Source organism: Phyllobates terribilis, unplaced genomic scaffold, assembly GCF_046119375.1.
Source record: "Phyllobates terribilis strain yellow unplaced genomic scaffold, ASM4611937v1 Scaffold_5__5_contigs__length_657084704, whole genome shotgun sequence".
Taxonomy (NCBI): Eukaryota; Metazoa; Chordata; class Amphibia; order Anura; family Dendrobatidae; genus Phyllobates; species Phyllobates terribilis.
Window position 1 is genome coordinate 199,456,268 of NW_027362765.1, and position 12,336 is coordinate 199,468,603.

The 12,336-nt window shown below is 48.4% G+C and overlaps 1 protein-coding gene across 1 annotated transcript in view; it reads right to left on the reverse strand.

Annotated features, from left to right (window-relative positions):
* LOC141271049 (TLD domain-containing protein 2-like) overlaps positions 1-10,901 on the reverse strand; it is a 58,634-nt gene extending 47,733 nt beyond the window's left edge. Inside the window, exon 1 of the mRNA XM_073681153.1 lies at positions 10,747-10,901. Within this exon, the coding sequence (XP_073537254.1) occupies positions 10,747-10,779 (33 nt within the window). The 5' untranslated portion in view covers positions 10,780-10,901. The remainder of the gene's footprint in view (positions 1-10,746) is intronic.
* Between the last annotated feature and the right edge of the window lie 1,435 nt (positions 10,902-12,336).

A 12,336-nucleotide genomic window follows, 5' to 3' on the forward strand; every position in this document is an offset into this window, starting at 1 on the left:
AAATGTGGGATGAAGAGGCGGTAATAGTTAGCGAAGCCCAGAAATCGCTGAATCGCCTTCAACCCCTCCGGTCGGGGCCATTTTAAGACGGCAGAGACCTTCTTCCATCTGTAGACCAGTCTTAGAGATAATATAGCCCAGGAACGGAAGAGAGGTCTGCTCGAAGAGGCATTTCTCAAATTTTGCGTATAGGTGATTTTGCCTGAGCCTAAGCAGGACCTAACAAACATCCCTCCGGTGTGTGGGTAGATCCGGAGAGAAGACCAAGATGTCGTCCAGGTACACCACCACGTATGAATATAAGAGGTCACGGAAGATGTCGTTAACTAGTTCTTGGAAGACGGCTGGAGCATTACAGAGGCCGAAGGGCATCACACGGTATTCATAGTGGCCATCCCGGGTATTGAATGCCGTCTTCCACTCGTCTCCTTGGCGGATCCAGACCAAGTTATAGCCCCACGAAGATCGAGCTTGGTGAAGATCTTTGCGCCTTTATGGAGGTCGAACAGCTCTGAGATGTGCGGCAGGGGGTATTTATTTTTGATAGTAATCTGGTTGAGTCCCCTATAATCGATACAGGGGAGTAGTGAACCGTCTTTCTTTTTTATGAAGAAGAATCCAGGTCCAGCCAGGGAGGTAGCTTTCTGGATGAATCCCCTAGCCAGATTTTCTTCGATGTACTCTGACATGGCCCGGGTTTCGGCCAGCGACAAGGGGTAGATACACCCACGGGGTGGAGTGGCACCGGGTACCAGGTCGATAGGGCAATAATATGGCCTATGAGGTGGCAGTGTCTCTGCTTCCTTCTTGTCGAAGACATCTGCATAGGACCAGTAAGATGCTGGTAGACCAGGTAAATTAGCCGGAGTAGACGGAGGTCGAGCCGGGCGAACCGGAACTAGGCAGGTCTCATGGCAATCCTGCCCCCAACGGAGCACCTCACAGGATCGCCAATTCAGAATGGGTTCATGTCTCTGTAGCCAGGGGTTTGGTGGGAATCTGATACTTCTCTACAAGGGACTGAGAAATGAGATTCCCAGCCGCTTCGGAATCCAGGTGGGCGGTTTCAAAGAAGCAGTTCTCTCCACAGGAAATAGAAACGGATAAAGTCAAGAATTGAGAGGATTTACTCTTGCCTAGGACGACCTCTCCGAGCGGTCCTAGACACTGGAGTCTCCCGGCTTCACCGGACAGGAACGGATCAGATGCTCCTTACTACGACAGTAGAAACAGCTCCCCTCGGCTCGGCGTGTTTCTTGGCGAGACTTGACCATCTTGGTCTGGTCGATCTGCATGGGTTCGGGCGAGCGTGCCCGGGGAGTTGCTGGTTGGGAGGCGGTTTCTGGAAAACAGGAGCAAGACGAGGAAATCTTCTCTCCCGGGTAGTCTCCTTAGCTCGTTCCAGGAAACGGATGTCAATCCAGGTAGCTAGTGACACCAGGTCATCCAGGGTGGTAGGAATGTCCCGGCCGGCTAGCTCATCCTTGATCCGACCGGAAAGACCCTCCCAGAAGGTGGACACCAGGGCCTCGTTGTTCCAGGCAAGCTCAGAAGCGAGGGTACGGAACTGTGTGGCATACTGGCCAACGGTGAGACTTCCTTGGCGGAGACAGAGCAATGAAGAGGCAGTAGAAGTCCTTCGTCCGGGCTCATCAAAGACCTTCCGGAAGGCAGAGAGGAAAGCCGGAAGATCGGACACCAGGGGATCCCCTCTCTCCCATAGAGGGTTTAGCCATGCCAATGCTTCCCCGGTGAGGTGAGACATGATGAACGCCACCTTGTACCGGTCGGAGGGAAACTGATGTGCCAGTAGTTCAAACGAGGAGGCGCAGAGAGCCGCGGTCCTGAGCTGGATGCCGTGGCACTGGTAGGCAGAGGCGCCGCTGGAGCGGGAGTCGCTCGGCTCGAGGTGGACACTGGTGGGACGTATAGCGTGTCCAGGCGAGAGTTGACAGACCGCAGGTAGGTCAGGATGGTTTCCTGTTGGGATCTCTGACGAGAAACCTCCTGGTATAGGTCAGCAAGCGAAGGAGCCTGGGGGCCACCGGGTTCCATGGCCCGTGAAAACTGTTACGGATCCGGGTGATGGAACCTCTGTGCTGCGGTGCAAGGAGGGACCAGAGGGGCATAACTAGGTATCTACTCAGACTGACCAAGGTCACACGGCGGCTCTATCGACTCCGTGAACCAGGGAAGGACTGAACAGAGGGACCAGGTACTACTCTGGACCAGTCCTTGTATGAGAGCAGGTGATTCCCACGGGTCAGAAGGCAGGGACTGACCGGTACAGTAGATGAGCACGGCAGGCAGACTGACAGGTGATCCGGGAAGACGGACTGGCAGACACCACGAGTAACTGGCAGGAGCCTCCAGGTAGGATGGCTGGTAGGCACGGCAGGTAACTGGTACGTTCTCCGGGTAGGCAGGCAAGCCTGGCCCATAGACAGACTGGCGGGTTTGAACCGTAGGCAGACCGTCGGACTGGAGAGTATACTTGGCTGCCGGAGACAGGTAGACAGGCTGGCGGACTGGTAGTCAGGCTATCAGCGGGACCTGAGGGCTGAAGCAGAGTTTAGAACACAGAACTACAACCTTGCACGGGCACCTCCATTTTGGAGGAGGTGCCTTTTATGTGAGAAGTCCTCCAGCCATTGGCCGGGGACTCCTTAGGATGGCGCGCGCAACCCCTTTAAGAGGCAGGGAGCGCGCGCGCCCCCTAAGCACAGTGCACGGAATCTGCGCACGTCTGCAGCAGCAGGAGAGCCGGAAGACGCCGGGCCAGGAGCGCGGCGGTAAGGGGGACAGCATCTCTGCCTGTCAGGGGGCAGAGACGCCGATACTACAGAACAGAAGTATATTACACATATCCATCTCAACAAACAGTCCTTCTGAGGACTAATCCATCTGCAGAGATATCAGGCAGGCAGTGTATATAGGCAGGCAGGCAGTGTACATAGCAGACTGCAGTGCATATAGCACAAGAGGCTCCATTCCAGTTCTGTTTGCTGCTGCTGCTGCTGCTGCTGTTAAGACATTTCTAGACAAAGGCCCAGGTCTCAAGAATAATTTTTTTGGGGATCTTAATCCTCATTATTTGCTTAAAAAGCAATCCAGAGAACACTGTTTATCTGCGCCATTTGCTTGTTGGCACTGCAGAATACAGCCAGGTCCTTTCCATATTACAGCGCTAAAAATCCAGCTATTTAAAACTGTGGTTTGTCCATCACATGGATGACATATAATTGCGCTGAAAATATTGCCATTTCTGGCCTCCATTGAAATTTTGTTGCAGTGTGTCAGTGAAGCTATTGACACCAGTTTGCTGTTAAAAATAGTTATCTACAGGCCAGCTATTTAAAACTGTGGTTTGTCCGTCACAAGGATCACATATAAATATTGCCATTTCTGGCCTCCATTTAAATTTTGTTGCAGTGTGTCAGAGAACTGATTGACACGAGGTCGGCACTGGTAAAAATATTTACCTACAGGCCAGCTATTTAAAACTGTGGTTTGTCTGTCACACGGATCACATATAACGTCGCTCCTAATTCAGCCATTTGTAGTGAGCGTGGAAGATATTGTCCTCCATTTAAAACGGGCAAGGCGCGTGGCAAGGGACGAGGAACTGGACGTGATGGTGATGGTGTATGCAGAGGCCGAGGCCAAGGCCGTGGGCAAGCTGAAATTGTGTCACAACAAACACCCACATCTTCTCGCCCGACCTTCCTGTCCCAATTCCTAGGGGACCGCAGCACACCACTACAGAACTCAGAGCAGTGTCAAAAGTTGTTGGTTGGATAGCGGATAATGCTTCCAGTCACATTGCCACCACCCTGTTTTCCACACGGTCAAGTCTCAGTAGCTGTGAGTCTGGACTGCATATTCCTCACCCTGATCCTCCTTCCTCCCACCATGCCTAGTACCCGGAGACAACTGATCCCACACTTGGACTCTCTGAAGAGCTGTTCACTTTTCCATTTATAGATTCGGGCCTCTTGCCCTGTCCACTTGAAGCGGGGCAAAAGAAGATCGCATGTAGTGATGCCCAAATATTTGAGCAGCCACGGTCACACGAAGGTGACAGTGGGAAAGTATCAAAAGAGGTGGACGATGATGAGACACAATTGGCAGAAGTCAGGAGGAGGACCAGGGTGCGGATGTGGAAGAAGAGGTAGTGGATGATATAGTAACTGACCCAACCTGGCAGGATGACATGCAGAGCGAGGACAGAAGCACACAGGGGGAGGGAGGCAGAGCACCCCAACAGGCAGGAAGAAGCAGTGTGGTAGCCGCAGAAAGAAGGCAGGCAACCGTTCCCCGTAAACACCAAACACGAAGGAAGTTGCCGATAACCCCAAAAAAGGCCATTTGCACCACCTGCCAGGCCAGCATCAGCAGGGGTGGTAAAACTACCAGCCTGACCACCACCAGCATGATCAGGCACATGGCAGCAAAGCACCCGACTTTGTAGGCCAAACCCCAGGGTCAAGGAACAGTGTCTGCAGGTGGCACCACTGCTTCTTCCGCTGTTGTGCATGCAAGGCAATCCCCTGTCCATGGTGCATGCGAAGATGCCTCCTGCCCTGCACACTCTCAAGTAGCAGCATCAGGAAGCACGTCCACGTCCTTGTCCCAGTGCAGCGTTCAGTTGTCCATACCCCAGTCATTGGAACGCAAGCTCAAATACGCAGCCAACGCCCCACAGGACACACTACCAAATTCCCACATTTCGCGACTGCTTGCGCTCGAAATGTTGCCTTTTAGGCTCGTGGAGATAGAAGCATTCCGCAATCTGATGGAGGCGGCCGACCCTCGGTACTCTCTCCCCTGCCGCCACTATTTCTCCCGGTGTAACATCCCCGCATTACACAAGCATGTGTCCCAAAACATTAGCCGTGCCCTCAACAACGCAGTTACCGGGAAAGTCCACCTAACCACGGACACGTGGACAAGTGCTTGTGGGCAGGGACGGTACATCTCGCTGACGGCACACTGGGTTAACATTGTGGAAGCCGGGACCCAGTCGGACCTATGGACAGAACACACCCTCCCAACGCCAAGGATTGCAGGCCCTAGGTCATTCAGGGTTGCCCCCACAGTCTACAGCTCCTGCACCTCATCCTCCTCAGCCTCCATCTCTGAAATGACCACATCGGTCACAAGCTGGAAGCACTGCAGCACTGCCTCGGGCGGCAACAGGCTGTGCTGAAGCTAATATGCTTAGGTGACAAACCGCACAATGCTGAAGAGTTGTGGACAGCTCTGAAAGAGCAGGCAGATCTGTGGCTCACACCGCTGAACCTACAGCCAGGCATCGTCGTGTGTGACAATGGCCGGAACCTGGTGGTGGCTCTGAGGTGAGGCAAGCTCACACACGTACCATGCCTGGCCCATATGCTTAACCTCATGGCTCAGCGGTTTCTAAAATCCTACCGGGAGCTGCCGGATCTGCTTGTTAAAGTACGCCGCCTGTGTGCTCATTTTAGAAAGTCACCTACAGCTTACGCCGCCCTTGCCGTGTTTCAGCAGGGTTTGAAGCTTCCAGCTCACAGACTGGTGTGTGATGTCCCCACGCATTGGAACTCTACACTGCAGATGTTGGGAAGGATTTGTGAGCATACGAGGGCAGTTGATGAGTACCAGCATCAACAAGGCCGTTGGTATTCAGTTCAGACTCCAAACATAAGACCTCAGGAGTGGACATGGATGTCAGACATATGTACCATCCTCCAAAATTTTGAGGACTCCAACAAGATGGTGAGCGGCGATGAAACCATAATTAACGTCACTATCCCGCTTCTCTGTCTTCTGAAACGCTCTCTGCTCACAATCAAAGAAGATGTATTGCAGTTGGAGCACGAGGAGATGGAGCAAGGAACCATACAGGGTGATTACACACAGCCCAGCCTCATCTCATCCCAACGTGGATTGGGTGACAATGAGGAAGAACAGGAGCTAGTTTCATGCGATATAGATAGTACTACCTGCACAACTGTCATACTGTCTGTTCAGCGTGGATGGCCTGAGGACAGAGAGGAGGAGGAGGAGGAGAGCATGGTCACTCGTCCACTTGGTGAGGACACGGAAGTCTTGCCTGTTAGCAGTCTGGCACGCATGGCTGAGTTTATGTTATGCTGCCATTCCCATGACCCTCGCATTCTCAAAATTTTGGGTGACAGTCATTACTGGTTGGTGACACTTCTAGACCCACGCTACAAGGAGAACTTTATATCTCTTATTCCTGAGGCGGACAGGTCTACAAAAATAGGGCAGTACAAGAAGGCCCTTGTTGCAGAACTATTAAAAAAATTCCCATCTGAAAACGCTGGCGGCAGAGGTCACAGTTTGTTGGACAACCAAGAACTACAGGCGAGAGAGACACAACTCCAATCCAGCAGAGGCAGGGGAACACTGTCAAAGTTCTGGGAGAATTTTCTCAGCCCCTCCCATCGCACAGGCCCTGAGGCACGGGGTACTCTCGCAAGGAGTGCAAACTTTGGGAAGATGCTGAGGGAGTACCTTGCCGACCGTACCAATGTCCTCCGTGATTCCTCTGTGCCTTATAATTATTGGGTATCCAAGCTGGATACGTGGAATGAACTGTCTCTCTACGCCTTGGAGGTCCTGGCCTGTCCTGCCGCTAGCGTTTTATCAAAGCGGGTTTTTAGTGCCGTTGGTAGAATTATAACTGATAAGTTCATCCGCCTGTCAACTGAAAATGCTGACAGGTTGACTCTTATAAAAATGAACAAGGGCTGGATTGGGCCAGACTTCTCAACACCACCGAATGATAGAGTAACATAAACTCAAATCCAGTGTCTTTTTTTGGGAGGTGTATTCCCATGCACCTTTTCACACGCACACATGGGTATACACTTCCTGATTTTGGCTATTTACTCTTGTCCTCCTCCTTCTCCTCATCCTCATCATCCACCACCATATCACCAGGGTGACCGTGGTCCGTGATGCAACACCCACATAATTTTTTTTAAAGGGTGTTTATGATGCACGTAAAAAAAAAAAAAAAATTATACAGTATGTTCATGTATACCCCACAGGGGTAAATGTTTGTCAGCCCATACACTTAGTGCATGGGCATTACAAGTATAGGAGACCCGCTCCTTTCTAATGGGAACATTTTTTTATGAGGCCCTCCTCCACGTCTCTTCCAAGGGGCATTGGAGTGCCTCCAAATTTTTGGCAACCCTTGTATTCACTGCATAGGCAAACACAATGGGAGATCAACTACCTAATAATGGGAACACTGTTTTCAGTAGGCCCACCTCTAAGTCTCTTCAAAGGGGTATTGGGGTGGGTCCAAATTTTGGGCAGCCCTGCCACTCACTGCGCACACAATAACAGTATAGGAGACCCACTCTTTAGTAATGGGAAAAACAAAGCATAGCCGGCTGATGGCTCTCTAAGAATAGTGAGGGCCGACTGCTGGCCCTTTAAGAATAGCAAAGGCCGTCTGATGGCCCTATAAAAATAGGCTTTGTGACTTTCAGAGTCCCTTTCATAAATGAAACAGGATGTGTCTGATCATGTAAAATGTTAAAATTACATTTCCTGGTGAATGCATTTGTCACGGTTGAAAGCAATGCAAAAGTGCAAAAAACGCATAAAAAACGCTACATGTGAACATAGCCCAAGGTGTGGAGGAGTATTTTTGTTTTTGGTTATTTATTTTGCCTTATATGCAAGTCATTACACTGGAAAGGATGTTCCTTAACATATTTCCCAGGAAAATCCATTTTGGTTTTGTTTTTGTATGTTTTATTGTGAGTCCGTAAAAGTGGCGTAATACCTCTGACAACATTGATGACAGCAGTGACCTGGGAGTCAGAAATGCTTCCAGGGGTCTTCCCCATGCTGTTCCCATGCCATTTGAGCACTGTTCCCATCGATTTGGGCAATTTTTAGGCCCTCTGCAGACCGCTGGGGGGAGCTGCCTGAAAAATGCTCGAGTTTCCCATAGACTTACAATGGGCTCGTTGCTCGGGTCGAGCACCCGAGTATTCCAATGTGCTCGACCCGAGCATCGAGCACCCGAGCATTTTAGTGCTCGCCCATCGCTATAAAAGAATACAAAAAGTCTAATAACAATCCAAACAATAAAATATTTACAATGAAGGTTTTAAATGAATGAGGACACGAATGAAGAAATATTTGTGGTAGAGAATGTCATCGTAGTACTAAGACCATACCAAAAGCCACTTGCATTTATATTTTTGGAATAACACACGGCCTCATAGACATGAAAGGAATATTAACAGATCTATATTTGCCTCTGGACATACTGCTGTATTACATGTCTTTCATGTCTGTAGAACACAAAAATAATAATAATGACTGCTCCTACTGCCCCAAAATCATTGCAGCCACTCCTATGCTCAGAACTATACTCTGAATGTCAATATATAAGAATACTATTGATTTTTTTTTCTGGCTCAGAGTATAATGGCGACAATACACCTTAGAGAGCTTACGGTTATCACCGATTCCCCTGTACGCAGAGCAGCAGAGTGCTTGTGTGTTCTCTATGAGAGAGCCGCTCATAGCGGCAGCTCATCTCCAGGGTGAACAACAGAATTGGCCATTGAATTTAGCAGGGCGGCAAACCCTTCTCTCAATCAACATCATCTATTGGGATAGAGTCAGGAAGCCCCCATACAACATTAGACTGTTGTCCGATCCCACCGATATTGGCAGGTTTGGTCAACTTTAGTCTAATGTGTATGGGGGCCATGAACAAAGTTAATTTTAAAGTTGATTTTAATCAGACACGGCCATTACACAGTACACAGCAGGGGCACATTTATAAGATTATCTCAGCACAGGAACATTTTATTTAATTACATTCAATTGTGTAACTTATTATCATTCCAAGATCTATTGATTAAAATGAACTTTTATTCGTGGGAAAATCCCTTTAAACACTATCTGACTGGTTCTCCCACAGATATAGCAGCAGAACATCGCGTTACTATGCCATCATTGTGAAACCATATTGATGGAAATGGAGTGTAGCACACTTTATAAGACCACACCTGCACAGTGCTCTTAGGGAGTTCAGAACTTTCCACTTTCTTACATTGCAAATTAAAACAATTACACAAAAATATCCTACTAAATACAAATTGTGGCTCAGTACTTTGCAGCGCTGGGGTCCTGGGTTCAAATCCCACCAAGGACAATATTTGCAATGAGTCTGTATGTTCTCCCCTTGTTTGCGTGGGTTTCCTCTGGGTTCTCCGGTTTCCTCCCACTCTCCAAAGATATACTGATAGGGAATTTAGATTGTGAGCTCCAATGGGGACAGTGCCCATAATGTCTGTAAAGCGCTGCGGAATTAATGGCGCTATATACATGAGTAAAATAAATAATACTTGAGCTTTCCATGTGAATTCATAATTGTAATGATGTTGAAGCCGTAGCTGAGGCAGTAAACAGATATATTGCCCTAATGTCTCCACCAGGTGTGTTCCTAAGGGGGTTATTGAAAAAAGATGCTGCCCAATATTATGCGGTCACAGGCATCGTCAAACGTTTCCTACTATTAACCATTTCCTGTTTGTCATGGACAGGCAGAAACATAGCAATAGCTGCGTAAGAGTTGTAATGGTATCTGGGGCTGCCCAAGTGTCCTTCTGTCCCATAGGAAGGCACTAATTCTATAGGATGGCAAGTGATAGTTGGCGGTCCTGTTACGGATGATGCATCAGAGACCCTGAGCTATGCCTTTATGACTTACGTGCCACCATGCATACTAGTTTTCTTCTACCTTGTATTACTACTATTATATAGTTTACCACTGCATGAAAAATAAAATGTGAAAATATAGTTCTCCCTCCTTGACATGAACAGGTGTAATATAAATATATTCACCGTTTCCTTTCTTTCAAAAATCCTTGTTGGGATCACCAGTCTTACTGAGGTATACTGGTGAAATGAATGGAGAATGGAGTGGTAGCGCAGATATTGACTAGTGCTCTGTTCTCACAGGGGATTCAGGACCCCCGTTATTGAACTTGGTGAGGGCCCCAGCAGTTGGACGTTTTGGTGATAACTTCATACAACCAGAATACAGCGAGTCAATAATTTTATTGGTAAAAGGGTTGCAAAACGTAAGGCCTCATGCACATGTTCAGTATTTGGTGAGTTTTTTACATCAGTATTTGTAAGACAAAAAACCAGGAGTGGGTGATAAATACAGAAGTGGTGATGTGCTTCCATTATACTTTTCCTCTGATTGTCCCACTCCTGGTTTTTGCTTACAAATACTGAATATGTGCACGTGTCCTTACATCTCTATGACTCAATTACTGAATACATGTAGTACTATCAATAATTATTAATATTCTCCCCATAGGCCCAATCTATGGCACATGGGGCTGCAGGATGAGGATTACAGGCACTGGTCCATAGATGTAGCATACATACTGTATGTACCTGTGTACACATGCAATTTCTCATGTGGCTTTGTGCTATGCCTATATTTGCCATGTGCACTGCATTTTCAGCCATATTGCAGTGTACAGATCTTACAGACGGCTCTCAATACCCCAGATTCATTCATATTCCCTTGTTGACATAGTGACTGCAAGGAATCTACATAATGGAGAGTGAGAGGCACAGTAATCCCTAACAATAGCTAGCCAGCATCCAGCTGCATCAGCATTGCAGGCAGTTATTATAGTAAATGCTGGTATTTGTAGTTTTTGGTCATGCAGTATTGTCACTCACCAGAGGGGTGTAGGAGCAGCGAATGGTTCTCATCCTCCCAAGGCTTTGCTCAATGCTGTGTAACCAGAAGAGCCGGCTGCCTGAGTGGATCTGTGTGACACGTGTCCACACCCACTACCCACTGTGCACATTCTACACCTATCATAAGCAAGGACACCTATGCACACCCAGACCTTTGCTCAAACTGTCTCAATTATGATCATATAACGTCAACCATATCAGTCAGCGCAGTATTGCAAGCGTAAGAAATAATGTCTGTCATTCGTTTAAAGTGCACCAGTCAAATGCGCCTAATTAGACAACCCCTCTGTGTTAGAAGCAGCCCCTGAGATCACAAGAAATGAAGCAACTTAATATGACAACATAAATCTGCAAGGATACATTTTATCATACAAAAGAAAAAAAATGCCGAACGCCCTAAAACAAAAGAAATCATACCAATGTAAACAACGTCTGCTCATTAAGGGGTTAAAATTGGTAGCTACACTAACTAGCTACTGTTCCTTTAAGAATGATTGAAGCTAAAAAGGTCTATATCTTACATCTGACTGATGGTAAATTGTTTCAGCAGTTATTCCTCTGACCAACTGCACACAGTTAAAAATTATATTTTTCATAAAATTATTAAATTAGTCTTTCCTTCTTAATTAGAATTAAATGCATATTGGTATCAATCACAAGGCTGGGGGTACATAAAGGGTCCTTAAAAATTATATCAAGGATTCATGCTGTAAGCCAAAAGGCTTATTTAGACGTCCGTGCACATTAGTCCGAGATTTGACCGCTAATGCAAGTGTGTCACCCAGGGGGAATATAGGGGACTCGGTACCCGGGCCTTTTACCTTGTTTAGGAGGTCACGGCAGTCGGCTCTCGGGCCCGTACTCTGGGTCTTTCTTTAAAAAGGGGTTTTTAGTGTACAGTTTGTCTCGTAACGCCACCTGTGGTTTCCGGTAATGGTTACCGGCGCTGCTGCAGACCTCCATGGGGTGATGGGATGGCAGCTGGGATGTTTCTGCTCCCCACAGGCGGAGCGGGCCCCCAGGGCAGTGTAGGTGCAAGTGGTGGTGATGCTGGGGCTTGCAGTGCAGGAGAGATTTGGAGTAACGGACAGAGACAGGAGATTCACTTCAGTACCTTTACTGGTGCGGATGTCAGGTACGGTCCAAGGTACTCTGTAGGAAGGGTGCACTTCAGGACTTCTCCCCAGTGAGCGGGTATAAGGCCTCCTGGTCCGGTCCGTGTCTCCCTCTCTAAGCTCCTGGCCAGCCTGCAACTGGGCCTAGCTTCTGTGTCGTGCTGTTCCTTCACCTGTCGCTTGGTAGTAGGATCTTTTTCTGGCAACCACTATCCCTGGATGCCGGGGCCTTCGTGGTTCCTAGTCAAGGGTTTAGCTTCAGGTTGACCAGGGACTTGTAGTCCTCCTGGTATGCCGGTGATCCCTACTGGGTATAAAGGAAACTGTAGGCGCGGACCCGGTGTCCGTTTTGTGTCTTGGGGTGAGCCTATGATGCTCCTCTGCCCCCTCAACTCCTCTCTCCTCTCCTCTTTGCCTCCATCCACACTCGGGGCCCTCAATCCAGCAGCAGACG